We start from the raw sequence: 20,061 nt of genomic DNA, 5'->3' as shown, positions 1-20,061 counted from the left end.
TAATCAGCCATGTGTTTTGGTCTTTAACCTGACCTGACCAAACCTGAGTTACTATTTTAAATTTAATCTTGTTTTACTGTTTTCTTATTTGTTTGGGTTTTTTTTCCACACTTGGAGAAAGTTATTTCTGGTGACTCATATCTACCCCAAAGTTAAATGTCACCTGTTCCAGTCCAGGTCTAATCTCATCAACAAGTTTCAAGAAAATCAGTTTTTGATTAAAAATGCAGGTCATCAGACATGAGTGAGAGTAAAACCACTACAGGGTCAATTTGATGGTAAAACTTGAAGTAAATAAAACTTCATCCTGGCGCTCGTGTTACAGTTTGACAGTAGTATCAGTTTGGTTTGGATTTGTTTTTATGACTCCACTTCAGATTACTTCAGACTTTGCTGGGTGCAGCGTGAAGTTTTACTTGTCAGTTACCTTGTTTTTAAAACATTCTTCCTCTTTTTTTTTTTTAAGAACAAATGGTGAATGAAGTTCTGAGGAATAAAAGAAGTATAGAAGGTAAGCGCTGTGCTTCCATCCCTCTTGTGTATTTGTGCCGTGTTGTGTGTTTTTGGAGCTTTTTGTCTGGTTGACTTGTGTTTGTGTGTTTTGGCAGAGTTCTGTCTCTCGTGTGGAAAGACGAGAGCAGCAACCTTCCACCCGCTCTTTGAAGGAGGCCTGTGCCAAACATGCAAGGTCAGAATTCTTTTTTCTTCTGTGAATTTCACTACAGGAGTTCCACAAGCCGCCACCAGAGTCATAAAACAGTTTTAAACGGTTAATTTGTTTTTCTTGAATGGACTTTGAGAACTAATTTAGGGTAATTTTGGGGTGTTGAATTTGAATCTGAGCTCAGATTTCCTCTATCACATCATGGTTTTTTTGCAATCTGCATGTTCCATATTGATGAATTACTCAGCCTCTGCTCATTCACTCACCAGTTTGACGCCACTAATCATTCACAAAAACAGCTTCAAAAGCATAGTTTTTAAACCTAGGTCCAGTTTCATAGAGCAGTCTAATCTCTCACTTAGCTGTTTAAATTTTTGATGTTACTCATTGCACAAAGCACTTAGTCAGCTAAAGTTTTACGTTACCACACTTAAGTTTTAAGTGTGGTACAGAGGAAGCTAATCGACAAAACTTGTCTTACCTCAAACAATGGCGGTTATCGTACCAACACTAAATGGAACACTCAAAAGCACCCCTATGTCCCTCATATTCTTCCAGAAAGAGAGTTTCATCCAGTTTTGGCCATGGTTATAGCAGACGACTATCATGATGTGTTTGTGACGGTCCTCACATTAGCCACCGGGGGTCGCTGTTATGCTGAGCAGCATTGTGTGCACAACAACGCTTGACGGAACTGCAGAAGAAGAAAGTGAAAAATGAAACTGCTAGGCTAAGTGCTAATCACATCAATCCACAGTTCGTATGGGTCTGTAAATGTTAATAAAGCTAGTCAACGAAACAAAAGGCACACACGAGGCCGTTATGTCCCTGAAAACTGTCAACTAACATAAGATGGCCCTTAATAATAATAATAATAACACAACCAGTTCTTAGTGGTGTTCTTGGGCTTGTCAAGAAGGGGACTGAAAAGTACACCAGTAAGATCCCCAGGAACATCAGAATATAAGAGCTTCAGAAGATCGCACTCCCTGGAATTGCTCACATTCTTAGAAGGATTTTATCCATCAAGTAATTCATCCAATGGCTCTTCCAAATTCAAGGGACATACTGGGCACCATAAGACAAAAAACGCAAGACTTCAAAAGGAAAGAAAATAATAATGATGAGAATTAATGTATTTTAACAACTAAAAAGGATCAGCTTGGACTGAAGGTGTTTTTTTAATGCATGGCATGTACATATACATCAGATTGACTTCCATGTGTTTTTAGTGTGTCTCTGAAAGCGAGATATCTAGAGGTAAACTGGTGAGCTTGAGATCAAAAAAATCCTTGGTTCAAATCTAGGGCTGAAACAATTAATTGAGTAACTCGAATAATTCGTTGACAAAAAAAGTTTGAGGCAAATTCTTTGCCTCAAGGCTTCGTTTAATGCTGTAGTACATATGCCAGGCCTGTTTGTGGCACTGTAATGCTCCCACAAAAAACTGAGAAGAAGACTGTAGACGTAGAGCATCCACATAACTAATGTAAGAGCTAATCAATGTAGCACCGGCGATGCAAGTTTACAAAGCTACATGCTGAGTAAAATAAAGCCTTTTAAGAGAACGAGGGTCCACACTGATCGTCTGAAATAGATTTATTGCGCATTTAAACTGAAGCAGTGTGTTTGTATATTTTTTTAAAAACACGGTTTGTTCCATCTGGCTGCTCTCCACCTCCACAGATGATGCAAAAGTATGCACACTTTAAGTGAATCATGTTTAACTATTCAAAAAAATGCTTTTAGTCGGATTTAATAAGAGGTTTCATCAACAGGCTGCAAAGTGCAGCTTTTGTGGAAACGCTGCCTACCAGAGCTGTTTTTCGCAGGCTGTGTTCCCCTTCACATGCAGAATCAGAAGAGCTTTTATTCACCAAGTATCCACAGAATACAAGGAATTTGATTTCATGGCATGTATAATATACACTAAACACTGACTAAATCACAGTAATAAAATGTGCAAATGAAATGTGCAAGTAAAATAAAATGTGCAATAAGAGAAAAAAAAGAATGTCCTGTCCGCAGACTGAAGAGTTCACAGACCGTTTGGGCTTATGGTTTGGGAAAGCTCCAAAACTCTAAAAATAAATAAATAAATAATTACCCCAGAAAACAGAGAGACAGAGGGAACACCCTAAACTTAAAATTCTGCATGATGGCACAGCGACATTGTGACATTGCTTAGGGAGAGCCCTGCCACTACTGTTATTGTTTAAAAACACAAAATTAATCAATAAAAATAATCGATAGAATACTCGATTTCAAAAATATTAGATAGCTGCAGCCCTACTCAAATCCCTTGTCAGAGCAGGAAAGGCCCCTTGGGGAAGGTCTTTAATTCCCAAGTTGCTCCTGGTGTGCAGTGTGTGGGAGAATGTGGGGCATCATTGTAAAGCACTCAGGGCTTCTGAGTCAGAGGGAAAGTGCTATAGAAATGCAGTCCATTTATCTTGGAAAGTACAAGAATTGGATCAGGACTCAGAGTCAGCAGGTACTCATGTTGGGATCAGGGACAAAAAAACACTTGTTTGCGACCTCCCTAATTTTTGATTTTATTAGCAGACATACCATGTTTACCTTTTTTGCAGTGATATGTGTGTGTGTGTCTGTCCTTTTGTAGGATGTGTACCTGGAAATGTCCTACATGTACGATGATGACGGTTATCAGTCGTATTGCACCGTTTGCTGCGGTGGCCGGGAGGTTCTGCTCTGTGGAAATGCCAACTGCTGCAGGTCAGATTCACCCTCCACCCTCCCTCCTGTCCTCACCCCTGTGGCTCTGCTCACCTCTAGTCCTTCCTGATCTCCTCCTCCTTCAGGTGTTTCTGCGTAGACTGTCTGGACATTCTGGTCGACCCTGGCGCATCGAACTGTGCTCGTCATCTGGATCCGTGGCGCTGCTACATGTGCCAGCCGCTGATGCAGTACGGCATCCTGAAACGGCGGCACGACTGGAGCCTGAAACTGCAGGAGTTCTTTGCCAACGACAACGGACAGGAGTTTGTACGTCTGTTTCCATGATGTTTTGTTTTCTCACCTAATAGTGACTAGGCTACACACCTCAGACACACAGACAGATGCCAAGGTGGCCACGCCCACCCAGCTGGGTGTGGCCACATGAGCAAATCACGTGACGTGACCTAGATTGAAGTGAAGATTGGAAGAGCCAGTGAGCTACTTCCTGTAAAAACTGTACCTTCTAACCAAAAGGTACAGTTGTTTAGGTAATTATTTATAACTACATTATGCTTGTCAGGAGAAATCCCGTCTTTCTGTACGTCCTTCCAGCAAACTTTTGTACAAGATCTGTCCATAAAGTATCGTACCTTTTTATTATTTTTTTTAAACTATATGGATTTGATTCATATGTTTTCATGTCAGACATGCTTGAACCCTTGTGCGCATGCGTGAGTTTTTCCACGCCTGTCGGTGACGTCATTCGCCTGTGAGCACATTTCACTTTTAACAAGAGATTTTGTCATGGAAAGCCGCGCGGAGGCTTCGCACGTCACGACCGATTCGCTTTGGAAGCGAGACAAAGGAACACCTCCGTTTCGGCGTGTCAGAGGACAAGTTTGGACATGTCTATCTCGGCTTTCAATGCTTACGTATTTCACTGCTTAAGTATCAGTGAAATTGTGGAGAGCTGGACATGTCCAAACTTGTCCTCTGACATTCCGAAACGGAGGTGTTCCTTTGTCTGGCTTCCAGTCTCTAACAGCTTCTGAAAAAATTCTGATGGAAAAAAAGTCCTTTTCATTCCACCATTTCCAGACAATGAAAATCCGACGACGGGGCGGGACCACTCCTTCCACAAGGCGTGCTCACAGGTGAATGACGTCACCGACAGGCGTGGAAAAACTCATGCATGCGCACAAGGGTTCAAGCTTGTCTGACGTGAAAACATATGAATCAAATCCATATAGTTTAAAAAAAAATAAAAAAGGTACGATACTTTATGGACAGACCTCGTATGTTAAAACTCACTGACCGTAAAACTCTCAAAATTTAAGTTTTTATACTTTAATACTGGGAGGTCAAAGCTCTGTGTGACAAAAACAAAAAAATTAATTTCTGACATTTATAAATGCCTTTCTTACTGAATTTTGGGTTTTGAGCAGGAAATGTACTAGAAGCCTTGAAACGCTCATCACCCACTAGATGGCAGCAGAAGCTGCTCAAATGTGGGGCAAGGTCTTGACTGTTTATTCATTTGAGGCCAAAAATCTACTTCCAGTTGTGTCCCTACCATTATGGACAACTTGCCAGTTAATATGTAGACTTTTTTATGTGCTGAATCATTTAAATGTCGGAAATATAGTGAGGCCCATAAGTATTTGGACAAGGACACATCCTTTTTCTTTTCTTTTTTCACAATCGAGGTAAATTAAACAGTCAAGGTGTTTTGTAGTGTGGATTTTTAATTTAGAAGGTTTAAGGAAATATCTAAGCCAGCACAGACGGCCTTGCTGGCCCCGATGTCCCATGACTGCTGAATAAATCTTGGATTTCATACAAAGAAACAAGTGGGGGAAGCCACTAAGTCACCTGTGACAGCTCTGAAGGAGTTTGAGCCTTCTGTGGCTGTGACTGGAGAAAATGAGGCTGGTGCAGTGTTTGTCTGTTACATCACTAGTTTTCTACAGGTTCATGGTGGAGTGGAGCAAAGATGAAAACAGATCAGATCTAGGCGTGAGTCTCCTACGTGCCTTGTGGCAAACTAGAGGTGAAATTTGCCATCTTCTCTTGAAGAATATCCTCCTCTGTTCCACTCCACAATGAAACTGTTGATCCAACAGACAAAAGGTGAACTGTGTGCAGTTTCTCCAATCACAGCCACAGAAGCCTATTATTATTATTATTGCTTTTGTTATTATTGTTATTATCATTATTAGTGTTTGCATTTCTGTCAAAGACAGAAATGTGCTTTATTAGCAGTATATATATATATATATATATATATAAAATGTTTAATTTAAAAACTCAGCAAAACTGATCAGCAGCAAAACTGATAATTGTTTGAAATAAGATTACATTTTTTGATCAAATCAACACTTGCAGCAACAAAACGCTGTGATTTATCATCATACGCGAGCAGTTTCTTCTTCCTGTCTTACAGGAAAAACCCCAGATTTACCCAGCAGTCCCTGCAGAACAGAGACGACCAATCAGAGTCCTCTCCCTGTTTGACGGCATCGCCACGGGTAAGAACGTGCCTCTGCAAACGATGCCTGCTGATGTGAAACGTAGTCACACATGCCGTGTGTGTGTGTGTGTGTGTGTGTGTGTGTGTGTGTGTGTGTGTGTGTGTGTGTGTGTGTGTGTGCGCGCGTGCGCACGCAGGATACCTGGTTCTGAGGGATCTGGGTTTTAAGGTGGACCAGTATGTGGCGTCCGAGGTGTGTGAGGACTCCATTTCAGTGGGCGTGGTCAGACATGAAGGAAAGATCCAGTACGTGCACGATGTCAGGAACATCACCAAGAAGAACGTAAGAATTTTAATTTTACAGACATAAAATACAAACGTGTCGTCTCCTGAAGATGGATCAGAAATCTAAATTATGTTTGTCAGACAGAATATCTGTCTAACATAAGCAAGGATTTGCAGGTTTTAAAAAGCAAACATGAAACATTCTGCCTCCTATTGATGGTGAGATGCCAATGACTAAAATTTAAATTTCATCGCAGCTTCCATGAAATGATGAACATCAATTGATTCCCACTCAGGTCCTGGGTGGAGCGACACGTTTTCATGAGTCGTCCTGTTATGACATTTCAGAGCATTTTTTTTTTTTTCAATTCATGGAACAGCCTCAGCATCCAGTGCTGTCATGCTCTCAGTGTAACAGCAGGTGGTGGTGTTGTCTCACAGATTCTAGAATGGGGTCCGTTTGACCTGGTAATAGGAGGAAGTCCCTGTAATGACCTGTCAATCGTCAACCCTGCAAGAAAGGGACTGTATGGTGAGTGCACGCCGCACCGCATCACTGTGTCATTTCTGAAGTTAAGACGATGTAAAAGCTACGCTATCAATGCAGAATCGATATATGGTGATACAATATTTTGACATTTTATTTCAAATAATGAACTGAAAGCAACAGTGTGTAGGACTTTGGGGTATTTATTAGAAGAAATGGATGATTAATTAACCATCTGTTCATTAGTGAATAATTAGAAATAATAAATAAACCCAGGATGAGCCCTTCATATTTACATGGGGACGGGTCCCCTCACGGAGGCCGCCATGTTGCACCACTATATTGATACAGTAACGTAAAAGGGACATACTTACTCCACATTTTAATGGTTGCATTGCAGTGTGGCCAGAAGACTGAAGATAGAAGAAGGTGAATCAGATGTTGCTCCTTTGTACACTTTCTACTACTTGCTAATGTAGGCTAGTAAGTTTGGAAATCTTCTGGCATGTTGTTTATCACAATAGAAGGCAAGAGAGCATGAATCAGCATCACCAAAGAAGCAAAAAAACAATATCGTGGCTGACAATTACATAATGGGCAGCACAGTGGATTAGTGGGTAGCATCACTGTCTCGCAGCGAGAAGTGTGTGGGTTCGATTGCCATCTAGGGTCATTCTGTGTGGAGTCTGCATGTTCTCCCCGTGTTGGTGTGAGTTTCCTCTGGGTGCTCCGGCTTCCTCCCACATCCAAATACATGCACGTTAGGAACAACCCCAATTCCAATGAAGTTGGGACGTTGTGTAAAATATAAATAAAAACAGAATACAATGATTTGCAATCCTCTTCAACCTATATTCAATTGAATACACCACAAAGACAAGATATTTAATGTTCAAACTGATAACTTTATGTTTTTGTGCAATATTTGCTCATTTTCAAATGGATGCCTACAACACATTTCAAAAAAGCTGGGACAGTGGTATGTTTACCACTGTGTTACATCACCTTTCCTTCTAACAACACTCAATAAGTGTTTGGGAACTGAGGACACTCATGATTGGGTATAAAAGGAGCATCCTCAAAAGGCTCAGCCGTTCACAAGCAAAGATGGGGCGAGGATCTTCACTTTGTGAACAAACTGCATAAAAAATTGTCCAACAGTTTAAAAACAATGTTTCTCAATGTTCAATTGCAAGGAATTTAGGGATTCCATCATCTAGATAGAGATAGATAGACAGATAGATAAATACTTTATTCATCCCCTCATGGAGAAATTCAGTTGTCATTCATTAGCAAGTACAGATTAACAGACAAGGGACAATAAATATATATAAAAAACTCTATAAGCTCAAGGCCTAAACCCCCCACATATTTAAATCAACAATGTTCATTATAAATCGAATAGCAGCAGGAATGAAGGATTTTCTAAAACGCTCCGTCCTGCAGCGCATGGAGACGAGAACCTTAGACCCCGGACTGTTGAACAACTGAAGTCGTACATCAAGCAGAATGGGAAAGAATTCCACCTACAAAGCTTCAACAATTAGTGTCCTCAGTTCCTAATGCTTATTGAGTGTTGTTAGAAGGAAAGGTGATGTAACACAGTGGTAAACATACCACTGTCCCAGCTTTTTAGAAACATGCTGCAGGCATCCATTTCAAAATGAGCAAATATTTGCACAAAACAATAAAGTTTATCAGTTTGAACATTAATATCTTGTGTTTTGTGGTGTATTCAATTGAATATAGGTTGAAGAGGATTTGCAAATCATTGTATTCTGTTTTTATTTACATTTCACACAACGTCCCAACTTCACTTTTCTGTCTATACACTGCATCCAGTGCATTCACAGTACTTCACTTTCCCCACGTTTTGTTAAGTTACAGTCTTATTCCAATTCATTTTTTCCTTACAATTCTACACACCATATGACAATGTGCAAAAGTTTTGTTTTTTTGTTTTTGTTTTTTTTTTTTGCAAATTTATTAAAAATTAAAAACCTAAAATCACTTGTACGTAAGTATTCACAGCCTTTGCCATGAAGCTCAAAATTGAGCACAGGTGCATCCTGTTTCCACTGATCATTCTTGGGATGTTTCTCCAGCTTAGTTGGAGTCCAGCTGGGGTAAATTCAGTTGATTGGACATGATTTGGAAAGACACACACCTGTTTACACAGAAGGTCTCACAGTTGATGGTGCATGTCAGAGCACAAACCCATTCAAAGGAATTATCTGTAGACCTCTGAAACAGGATTGTCTCGAGGCACAAATTTGGGGAAGGGTACAGAAACATTTCTGCTACTTAAAGGCCCCAATGAGCACAGTGGGCTCCATCATCCATTAATGGAAGAAATTCTGATCCACCCAGACTCTTCTTAGAGCTGGAAGCCCATCTAAACTGAGCAATCAGGGGAGAAGGGCCTTAGTCAGGAAGGTAACCAAGAACCCAATGGTCACTCTGTCAGAGCTCCAGCATTTCTCTGTGGAGAGAGGAGAACCTTCCAGAAGGACAACCATCTCTGCAGCAATCCACCAATCAGGCCTGTATGATACAGTGACCAGATGGAAGCCACTCCTTAGTAAATGGCACATGGCAGCCCACATGGAGTTTGTCAGAAGGCACCTCAGTACACTGTCAGCTACTGATAAGAGACAGCTCTCACTAAAGTGGTGAATGATCTTCAGCTTGCAATGGATTCGAACACCACTACGGTTCTGGTGCTGTTAGATCTTTGTGCTGAGTTTGATACCGTGGATCACCATATTCTTTGATAGGTTGGAGAATCATTTTGGCATTACTGGTAGTGCCCTTGCATAGTTGACGTCATACCTGACCAGTCGTTCTCACTCTGTTTTGTACAGTAACACTACCTCTAACCTTAGTGACATGAAATTTGGCGTTCCACAGGGGTCTGTCTTAGGCCCCCTGCTTTTCTCCCTTTATGTAGCATCCCTTGGGCACATACTGCTGTGTTTTGGGATTACTTTTCATTGCTATGCTGATGGTACTCAGTTATATATGCTGATAACTGCTGGTAATCTCATTCACATAAATCCTTAGAAGGTTGCCTTGCAGCAGTGAAAAGATGGATGTCTAGCAACTTCCTACTTTTAAACTCTGATAAGACTGAAATGATGGTTCTTGGTCCAGTGAGACATCGGCATCAATTTGACCAGTTAACGCTTAGCCTAGGTTCGTGTGTCATACATCACACTGACAAAGTGAGGAACCTTGGGGTAATTTTTGATTCTACTTTGTCCTTTGACCTCCACATTAGAAATATTACAAGGACTGCTTTCATCCACCTGCAAAATATAGCGAAGATTTATCCCATCCTGTCTATGGCTGATGCTGAGACCCTGATCCAAGCGTTTGTTTCTTCTGGATTGGACTACTGCGATGTTCTATTTTCTGGTTACCGCAGTCCAGCATTAGGGGTCTCTAGTTGGTTCAAAAAGCTGCTGCCAGACTTGACAGGAAGCAGAAAGTTCGACCGCATTACACCCATTTTGGCATCTTTTCATTGGCTTCCTGTCCCAGTGAGATCAGATTTAAGTTTCTGCTACTGGCCTAATAAAATTGTTCACTGACTGGCACCTCCCTACCTAGCTGACCCAATTAAACCCTACATACCAGCCCAGGCTCTGCATTCTCAGAGTGCAGGACTATTTTGTGTCCCTAAGGTGAATAAGAAGTCTGCGGGTCACAGAGCTTCCTCTTATTGTGCCCCTGTTCTGTGGAATGATCTCCCTGCATCAATAAAACAGTCAGATTCTTTAGAGACTTTCAAGTCCAGATTTAAGATGCACTTATTTTCCCTTTCGTATGGCTAGCATACTGGCATAGTATGTTACTGTACAGTCTGGGTCTTTTTAGTGAAGCTTAGGGTTAGTGGCCAGTGATCACCTTGTTATTTCTTCTGTTTTTTCACGTAACAAGTGTCTTTTCACTTTAAAATATATACCCTGTCTTTAAAGCAGACACACTAACTGTTGATTTACGCTACGGGAGCTCATCTCAACAGAACACCACTGCTGCTGTCGTGCTCTGATGCTGCAAAGAGGAATGGACAAAACTTCCCAAAGATGGGTGCACCAAGCTCGTGGCATCATATTCAAGGAGACTTGAGGGTGTTGTTGCTGCCAAAGGTGCATCAACAAACTTTTGCGCAAAGGGTGTGAATAGTTATGTTCATGTGAGTCCTTTGTTCTTTAATTTTAATAAATGTTCAAAAATTAAAAAAAATACTTTTTTCATGTTGTCATTATGGGGTGTTGTGAGTAGAGTTTTAAGGGAAAATTGAATTTACTCCATTTGGAATAAGGCTGTAACATAACAAAATGTGGGAAAAGTGACGCCGTGAATACTTTCTGGATGCACCGTACGCGTCCCTGTGATAGACTTCCTCCCCATGACTTCTGGGATAGGTTCCAGCCACCTGTGACCCTTAACTGGAAGAGCAGGTATAGAAAATGGATGGAGGGACGATGGCATAATGAACCTGCAACCTCACCACTAGATGACATTATATCCTACACACTGTAGCTTTAAACTCCAACATGTGACCTTTGAATAATTTATTATTCACAATAAAAATAGTCATCTTTCCAGATGAACAGAAGGTAATTCAGAGAAAGAGGTGACTGTCATGTTGCTGTGTTGCTCCAGAAGGCACAGGGAGGCTGTTCTTTGAGTTTTACCGTCTGCTGAGTGAGGCGAAGCCCAAAGAAGGAGAAGACCGGCCATTCTTCTGGATGTTTGAGAACGTGGTCGCCATGGGCGTCAACGACAAGAGGGACATCTCACGGTTCCTGGAGGTGAGTCACCAACATTTGTTCAAAGGGCCAGTGATTAAAAATTGTTAACTCGATGGGAACTCATAAGAGTGCACAGCTCAGACACTGTCTTAACGTCCAGGAATCAGAAAGGGGAAGAAGTTGAATGAGTGAGATTAGATTTAGAATGTACTTCTAAATACATTACATGTTGTATCATGTATTTATTGCAGTGTAACCCTGTGATGATCGATGCCATTGAGGTGTCTGCGGCTCATCGTGCACGGTACTTTTGGGGGAACCTGCCAGGAATGAACAGGTCAGCTGTAGGTTTATCTGGGATGATGTTTTTTTAACTCACATTTAGACTTGTTGCATGATGTTCTGCAGAAAACGTTTGTGTGAGATCTTGGTCTGTAAGTTGACTTATGGAGTATTTAGTCCTACATGCGTTTGTGTTCCAGGCCTCTATGTGCTTCTGGCATGGACAAACTGGAGCTGCAGGACTGTCTGGAACATGGCAGAGTGGCAAAGGTCAGATGTCTAACAACTGCATTAAAACCACCAGGATTACAGTCTGGTTCTAGATGTGAATGGAAAACAGGCTGATGTTGAACAAGTGACCGACACAAAACTCTTAAGTTTATTTTATTTTATTTTTTAGGGCAAAGTGCAGCTTTAAAATGATCAAATTATCAATGTTAATAAATTGTCCAGTGTTCAGAGAATACTTGACATGTTTCTTTCTAACTAAAGCTGTACAGCCTTTCAAATTTCACTAAACTGACAACATTAGTTTCCACCGAAATCCAAGCATTATTATGTTAATTAAATTTTTTAATGTGTTGCAAAATTACAGCTCATTTTAATGATGAGCACATATTTTCCTGAGAAGAACTCACTCACTCTCATCACTCATCTTCAACTGCTTATCCAGCATCGGTTCGTGGGGGCAACAGCTCCAGCAGGGGACCTCAGACTTCCCTTTCCCAGGCCACATTGACCACCTCTGACTGGGGGATCCTGAGGTGTTCCCAGGCCAGTGTGGAGATAGAATCCTGGGTCTTCCCCTGGGTATCCTCCCAGATGGATGTGCCTGGAACACCTCCTGAGGGAGGCGCCCAGGAGGCAACCTTACCAGATACCCGAACCACCTCAGCTGGCTCTTTCAACGTGAAGGAGCAGCGGCTCTACACCAAGCTGCCCACAGATGACCGAACTTCTCACCCTATGTCTAAGGGACACACCAGCCACCCTCCTGAGGAAGCCCATTTCGGCCGCTTGCACCCGCGATCTAGTTCTTTCTGTCATGACCCAACCCTCATGACCATAGGTGAGAGTAGGAACGAAGATTGACCAGTAGATCGCGAGCTTTGCCTTTTGGCTCAGCTCCCTTTTTGTCACAACAGTACGGTAGAGCGAATGCAACACCGCCCCTGCCCCAGCCAATCTCACGCTCCGTTGTCCCCTCACTTGTGAACAAGACCCCAAGGTACTTGAACTCCTTCACTTGTGGCAAAACCATATTCCCTACCTGGAGTAGACAATCCATCAGTTTCCTGCTCAGAACCATGGCCTAAGATTTAGAGGTGCTGATCCTCATCCCAGCCGCTTCACACTCAGCTGTGAACCAATCCAGTGAGTGTTGGAGGTCACAGGCTGATGAAGTCAACAGGACCACATCATCTGCAAGAAGCAGTGATGAGATCCTGAGCCACCAAACTGGAAACCCTCCTACCCCCGACTATGCCTCGATATCCTGTCCATGAATATCACAAACAGGATATTCAGAGGCCAACCCCCGCCGGAAAACGAGTCCGACTTACTGTCAAGTACCCAAACACAGCTCTCGCTTTGTCATTGCAGAGATTGGATGACCCTGAGAAGGGTCCCCCTCACTCCGTACTCCCACAGCACCTGCGACAGTATATCCCGGGGTACCCAATCATACACCTTCTCCAAGTCCACAAAACACATGTAGACTAGATGGACATACACCCAGGCACCCTCCAGGATCCTTGTGAGAGTAAAGAGCTGTCGGTTGTTCCACGACCAGGACAGAACCTGCATTGTTCTTCTTTGATCAGAGGTTCGACTACCAGCTAAACCGTCCTTTCCAGCATCCTGGAGTAGACTTTACCAGGGAGGCTGAGTAGTGTAATGCCCCTCTAATTAGCACACACTCTCTGGTCCCCTTTTTAAATATGGGGACCACCACCCCAGTTTACTATTCTTTAGGCACTGTCCCAGACCTCAGCGCAATGTTGAAGAGATGTCTCATCCAAGACAGTCCCTCCACAGCCAGAGCCTTCAGCATTTCTGGACGGATCTCATCAGCCCCCGGGCCCTTGCCATTGCAGAGTTGTTTGACTACCTCTGTGACTTCCACCAGGGAAATTGATGAAAATCCACCATCAGCTTCCAGCTCTGCCCCTACTATAGAGGGTGATCTGGTCTGATGCAGGAGTTCCTCAAAATGTTCCTTCCAGTGCTGGATTACAGAGTCCTATCCTTCCTGTAGACAGCTTGTATGGTTCCCCATTTTCCTCTCCTCAGGTGCCTCACAGTCCACCAGAAGCACCTTGGTCCCGACCGAAAGTCCTTCTCCATGGTTGCTCCGAACTCCACCCACACCCACTGCTTTGCCTCCCCCACAGCAGAGAGTGCTGCCCTTTGGGCCTGTCGATCCCTTGTAACTGACTCTGGAGTACTCCGAGATATATCCCAGAAGGACTCCTTCATCAGTCAGATGGCTTCCCCGACCACCGGTGTCCATCACGGTGCTCGAGGGTTGCCACCCCTTGAGGCACCTAAGACCTTCAGGCGACAGCTCCCCGCTGCAGCTTCAATAATGGAAGCTTTGAACGTGCACTCTCCTCTTGGGCTTACCAGGTCTGTCCAATGTCCTCCCCCACCCTCTCATCCAACTCACCACCAGATGGTGACCATTTATCAGCTCTGCCCCTCTCTTCACCTGAGTGTCCAGAACATGTAGCCTCAGATCAAATGATACGATCACAAAATCAATCATCGATCTTCGGCCTAGGGTGAAGTCCCCCAGCAGAGCAACGGAGCCCCCCACAGAAGCCCCATACAGGACTCCATTCAGGGACTCCAAGAAGGCCGAATACTACAAACTGCTGTTCAGTGCATACGCACAAACAGCAGTCAGCGTTCCCCCCTCCCCCCGCCAGGCGCAGGGAGGCGACCCTCACATCTACCGGGGGTAAACTCCAACTTATCGGTGCTCAGCCAGGGACTCGTGAGTATCCCCACACCTGCTGGCACCTCACACCCTGGGCAACTCCAGAGAAGAATAATGTCCAACCCCTATTAAGGATAGTGGTTCCAGAGCCGAGACTGTGCATGGAGAAGAGGCCCACCAGATCTAACTGGTATTGCTCCACCTCCCCCACAATGAGGTGACCCGGGTCTGGTCCGTCAAGGCCCTTGACTTTCACTGCCAACCATGGGACAGCGCAACAACACCAGCAGTTCCCCCTGCAGGTGGTGAGCCCACAGGGTGGAGATGGTCCATATTGACTTTTCAGGCTATGCCCAACTGGGCTCCGTGGCAAGCCCAGCCACCAGGCACTCACTGATGGGCCCTCCATCCAGGCCTGGCTCCAGATGGGGGCCCTGGGCTTTCTGCGGGCCGGGCCACATTTCCTCTGCCTTGTTCTGTCATGGTGTCTTGTGATCCATTCTTAGTCTGTCACCTGGAGCACAAGGCTCCAGACAACACAGCTCTCAGGTTCATAGCAGCACACAAACCTCTCCACCAGGATAAGATGGAGAGGGGATGGTTCCCTCTCCAGGAACCATCACCAGAGGTAAGAATTCCATTGGGAATAATTTATTTTCCTTTTAATGCCATTTGCAGGAGAAAGCGTGTGTGCACATGCATGAGGTTTAGAGATGACCTTGCGCGATCTGTGTCCACGTTGTGCATGCTAACATGCATAAGATGTCTTGTCACTTCAGAGGTGTTATGTGGTTTCAAAAACAGCATTTGAAGAGTTCAGGCGCAAAAACCCTGTATCTCCACCAGGCCACTCTTGTTTTAAATAAGGATGGAAGTTACCTGATGGAAGTTGGACATCTCCATGAATCATTCTTTATTGTTATGAAATGGTTATGGTGCACTGAACAAAATAGCAGAATCTCGAAAATCAACCTTTATTCAGAAACGTGTTAATTAGCAACCTTTAATCGATTTGGCTGCAAAACCTGGTGTCTCCACCTTTAGTTTGTTTGAAAAACTCAGTAAGTCCATCACTTTAATGTACGCTAATGCTGCGTTTACTCATTGGCAGTACGCGTTACGAATGTCATTCTTGGCACATTCCTGACATTCTTGATGTGACTTAACGCATCTGAATAGGTTTCTTAATAGTGCGTGTTGGTGCATGATATTCATGATTTTCGTGGAGCATGTTTTTGACTGTCAAAAAATCTTCCACGAATGTGATGCACCACCCTCATTTCGCCTCATACCGTGGAGGTCACAACTGAGCGTGTTGATTCGTCTTGATTAGTGGTGATCCTTAATAGAGCGTGACAGCGTTCTTCTCTGACGTGCGCACAATTAAACCCTGCTGCACTGCATTCAGTTTCATTGCTGTAAAGAAGGACAGAGACGCCAAGTTGACTAAAAGTTTCGCTCCAATGCTCCTCAGCGCATGCCACTGAGTGGTGCGCTATTCACTGTGGTTTTGCACATAAACTAGGATGGCGCTTATGAGGTTCTGCATACAAACTGCATCTTGACTTGCATTTACCACAAGATTTATGGGGTGTTGCAGTAAAATTGATTTTGTTATCTGATACGAGCCTCGGTAAGCTTTCACTTGCAGTGGTTATCTCATTTTCCCGTGGACGTGGCGTTTATGGGGTTTTGCGCCTGAAAGCTTCATTTTTAGATCAAGAAGTGTTTTATGTCTTGCTCATCTTTAAAAAAATACGAGGTCTATTAGAAAAGTATCCGACCTTATTATTTTTTCAAAAACCATATGGATTTGAATCACGTGTGATTACATCAGACATGCTTGAACCCTCGTGGGCATGCGAGAGTTTTCTCACGCCTGTCGGTTACGTCATTCGCCTGTGGGCAGTCTTTGAGTGAGGAGTGGTCCACCCTCTCGTCGTTTTTTCATTGTTTAGGAATGGCTCAGCTTTGTTGATAAACTTTTTTCAAAAACTATAAGGCACAACTGAGTGGACACCATTTGATAAATTCAGATGGTTTTCGGTAAAAATTTTAACGGCTGATGAGAGATTTTGGTCTGGTAGCGTCGCTGTAAGGATGGCCCACTGTGCCTGACGGCGATCTGCGCTTCAAGGCGGCAGCGTCTCGCCATTTCAAGTTGAAAACTTCCACATTTCAGGCTCTGTTGACCCAGGAAGTCGTCAGAGAACAGAGAACTTTCAGAAGAAGTCGGCATGAGGAGTTTATTCGGACATTCCATTGTTAACGGACATTTTGTAATGAAAGAACGTGCGGACAGAGTCGCATGTCGGGTTGGACCCGACCGCGGGGGGTCGCGACAGGAAAAACACCTCCATTGGAAACCTTAACGGGCAAGTTGGAACATGCCCAAGCTGTTAAACAATTTCTCAGTTACTCACTTGTTGAAAGCCATCAAAAGCCGCCTGAATTTTACAAATGGTTTTCAACACGGAGGTGTTTCTCCTGTCGCGGCACACACAGAATTTGCGAGCACGTCTTTCATTAAAAAATGTCCTTAAACAGTGGAATGTCCGCATAAAGTCCTCATGCCGGCCTCTTCTGAATCTTCTCTGTTCTCTCACGACGTCCTGGGTGAATTAAGCCTTAAATTAGGATGTTTTCAAGTCGAAACAGGCCGACGACGGCGGCTGGAAGCGTTGCACGACGTCCCGCTCCGTGGGAAGTCCTTATAGCGACAGAAACACCCCATAGTCTCTCATCAGCCATTAAACCTTTCACCGAAAACCAGCTTAATTTCTCCAATAGTGTCCACTCGGATATTCCTCACAGGTCCAGAAAAATTTTTGGTAAAGCAACGTACGCCGTCTCGAGCAGCGTGTGAAACAAAGGAATTCAGCCGAGAGGGCGGGACCACATCTCACTCAATGCCTGCCCACAGGGAAATGACGTCACCGACACGCGTGAAAAAACTCACGCATGCGCACGAGGGTTCAAGCATGATTGGTGTAATCGCACGTCATTCAAATCCATATAGTTAAAAAAATAAAATAAAAGGGTCGGTTTATTATCTAATAGACCTCGTATATGAGAAATATATTAGATTTATGCAGAAATAAGATATTTGGAAGCCTTTCTGCCATCTTGGTTTATTTTGTTCTAGAGAGCAGCTAGCTGACATTGCGCTGCCTTTTGTTACTCTGATTGGCTGTCGCTGTGTGCTTCCCAGCATCCCTCACACAAGTCAGGGGAAGCTTTAAGCTGCATTTGAAACACTCGGAAGTTTGGAGATTCCAACCTGTACCTTGGGGAAGAATGCCTTGAACACTCAGTTGAGCCAGAATTTGCGCTTGGAATCCAAGTCTGGATTTTTTTTATGTTGGGTCTTTCCGGGCTTCTGAGAATTCTTTTTTTGTGGGCGTGTTACATAAGTCCTCTTGGCTTCTCCCTTGTTTATTCACTCAGGGTCGCCACAGCAGATCCAAGGTGGATCTACGCGTTTAATTGACACAAGCTTTACACCAGATGGCCTTCCTAACACAACTCCACATTGCATGGAGAAATGTGGTGGGGTGGGATTTGAACCGGGAACCTTCCACACTGAAAACCAACGCCACTAACCACTTTGAAAATAATAAAAATAAAGATCATATAGAGAAGGTTCCTTTTCTGTGTGGACAAGTTCAGTTCTTAATCAGCACATTTTGTTTTTTATTTGAGACATTTCCACAATTATTAATGTTTTCAAATTAAACTGAATGTGTTTCATTCACTCAGTCAATGCTGATGAAATAAAGTGTGCTGATGGTTTGATTCAGTTTGATTCTCTCTGTCTCTCTCAACATGTATGTGGTTTTGAAATTACATTTAGTTTGAAATTAGCTTGTTTGTCAGTTTATTTCATTTCCAAAGCCTGGGTCTGGTGGCCACCAAGGCCAGTATTACTTGCTTTGAACAAATGCCCTAAAATTGCCTTTTGGATTAAACTTTAAATTAGGCTCGAGTGTTGGATTTAGTGGTGAATAAATATTTTCATTATGCTCCTTACTGTATCTCAATGTTGGAACTGCTGTCTCTGATGTTTTCATGTCCACTTCTTCATCTGTAGTTTGGGAAGGTGCGTACCATCACAACCGCTCCAACTCCATCAAACAAGGGAAGGACCAGCATTTTTCCTGTCCTGATGAATGGGAAGGAGGACATACTGTGGTGCACAGAGCTGGAGCGGTGAGTGATACACGCAAACATTGTAAATGGAGAACATATGTGCACTGTTACAATCAGTGGTGGGTACAGCTAACCAAAAACTTAGCTCTGATAACACACTAATCAGCTGCCAAAACGTTTATCGGATAAAATAATCCGGGCGCCAGTAGATGGCAGTGTTCTATGCATTGTGACCCTGGTATATCACATGTTTGTCAACCTGAATCACAACTTTACAGACTTTTTGGTTTTGCAAATGACTTTTTTTTTTTTTTTTTTTTACAAATGAAAAAAAATGACATATTTCACATAAGCACATTTATTTGTGAACACCAACACACGTTACATTTGCTTGTGTTGGGTTTTTTACATAGAATGAATTGGTCAGCCAATCAGTATGAGTGGAGGCTAAGTTTACCCATAACCCCTTTGGGCATCTGTGTGTTAATGTTCAAATCTTCAGAATTAGTGCATTATTTTAAAATTAACAGATATGTGTTATATATTCACTTTGTACATTTTAAGAGTTTACATTAATGTAGTTATTCTATCTGGATTAATTTGATTTACAAATCAAAACCATAAGTTAAACCTGCTTTTCCTTTTCAAGACATCTCTCTCACAGCTGACCACTGTATGCTGTCAAGGGTAATGACTTTTTTTTTTTGTGTACGCCTTCTGCCTGGGGTAAAGTTGAGCCTCCGCTCCTCTCGCTACCTCACTGCTGCAAATAAATAGTAGACAGGAGGCTGCAACAGGGTTTATAAATGTTTTTCACCGTTACTATGTAGAAAAACGTTAGCAGTCTAAAAGTTATCTGGAACTAAATTATCGGAAGCTAATTGGTTGGTTTTAGAAATTAGCTGAAAAGCTAATCCACTAACAGACAATGTTAGCGTTGCTAATTAGCAGATAGCAGAACTGGGCCCACCACTGGTTACAATCACACCTCCACCTATAGTTTTACAGTATCATGACATACTTTCCCAGTTCCTGTGGATAAATCCACTCTAATCTAGGCAAAGTTTCCCAAAATAAAAATACTTAAAATATATATTTCAGCAAATGTATTAAATTAAATTAATGAAGTATATAACTTCCAAATAACAATAATGAAGTATTTTAGAGGGATTCCTTAGTCATAGTGACATAATACGTGAGTTGATGAATAAAGTATACTTTTATTATGATCACATCAGTTAAATCTGTCTATAATCTGTTGAATAATTAGTCTGTTCTTAGAGCAGTTATTGACATAATACTGTCTTTATGACATATGTTGTATAATGGGCTAGCTGGTGCTTG

General features: G+C 42.8%; 1 protein-coding gene across 1 annotated transcript in view; it reads left to right on the top strand.

Moving 5' to 3' along the window:
* LOC117511779 (DNA (cytosine-5)-methyltransferase 3B-like) overlaps window positions 1–18,781 on the top strand; it is a 175,809-nt gene extending 157,028 nt beyond the window's left edge. The window contains 11 exon segments of the mRNA XM_034171678.1: window positions 467–511; window positions 609–688; window positions 3,288–3,400; window positions 3,487–3,670; window positions 5,787–5,871; window positions 6,011–6,156; window positions 6,540–6,630; window positions 11,257–11,405; window positions 11,597–11,682; window positions 11,828–11,897; window positions 18,659–18,781. Coding sequence (XP_034027569.1) covers window positions 467–511; window positions 609–688; window positions 3,288–3,400; window positions 3,487–3,670; window positions 5,787–5,871; window positions 6,011–6,156; window positions 6,540–6,630; window positions 11,257–11,405; window positions 11,597–11,682; window positions 11,828–11,897; window positions 18,659–18,781 — 1,172 coding nt within the window.
* The last annotated feature ends 1,280 nt before the right edge of the window (window positions 18,782–20,061 follow it).

Source organism: Thalassophryne amazonica, chromosome 6 (genome assembly GCF_902500255.1).
Source record: "Thalassophryne amazonica chromosome 6, fThaAma1.1, whole genome shotgun sequence".
Classification (NCBI taxonomy): domain Eukaryota; kingdom Metazoa; phylum Chordata; class Actinopteri; order Batrachoidiformes; family Batrachoididae; genus Thalassophryne; species Thalassophryne amazonica.
Note: the sequence above shows the minus strand (reverse complement) of the source record. Positions and strands in the feature narration are given on the sequence as shown.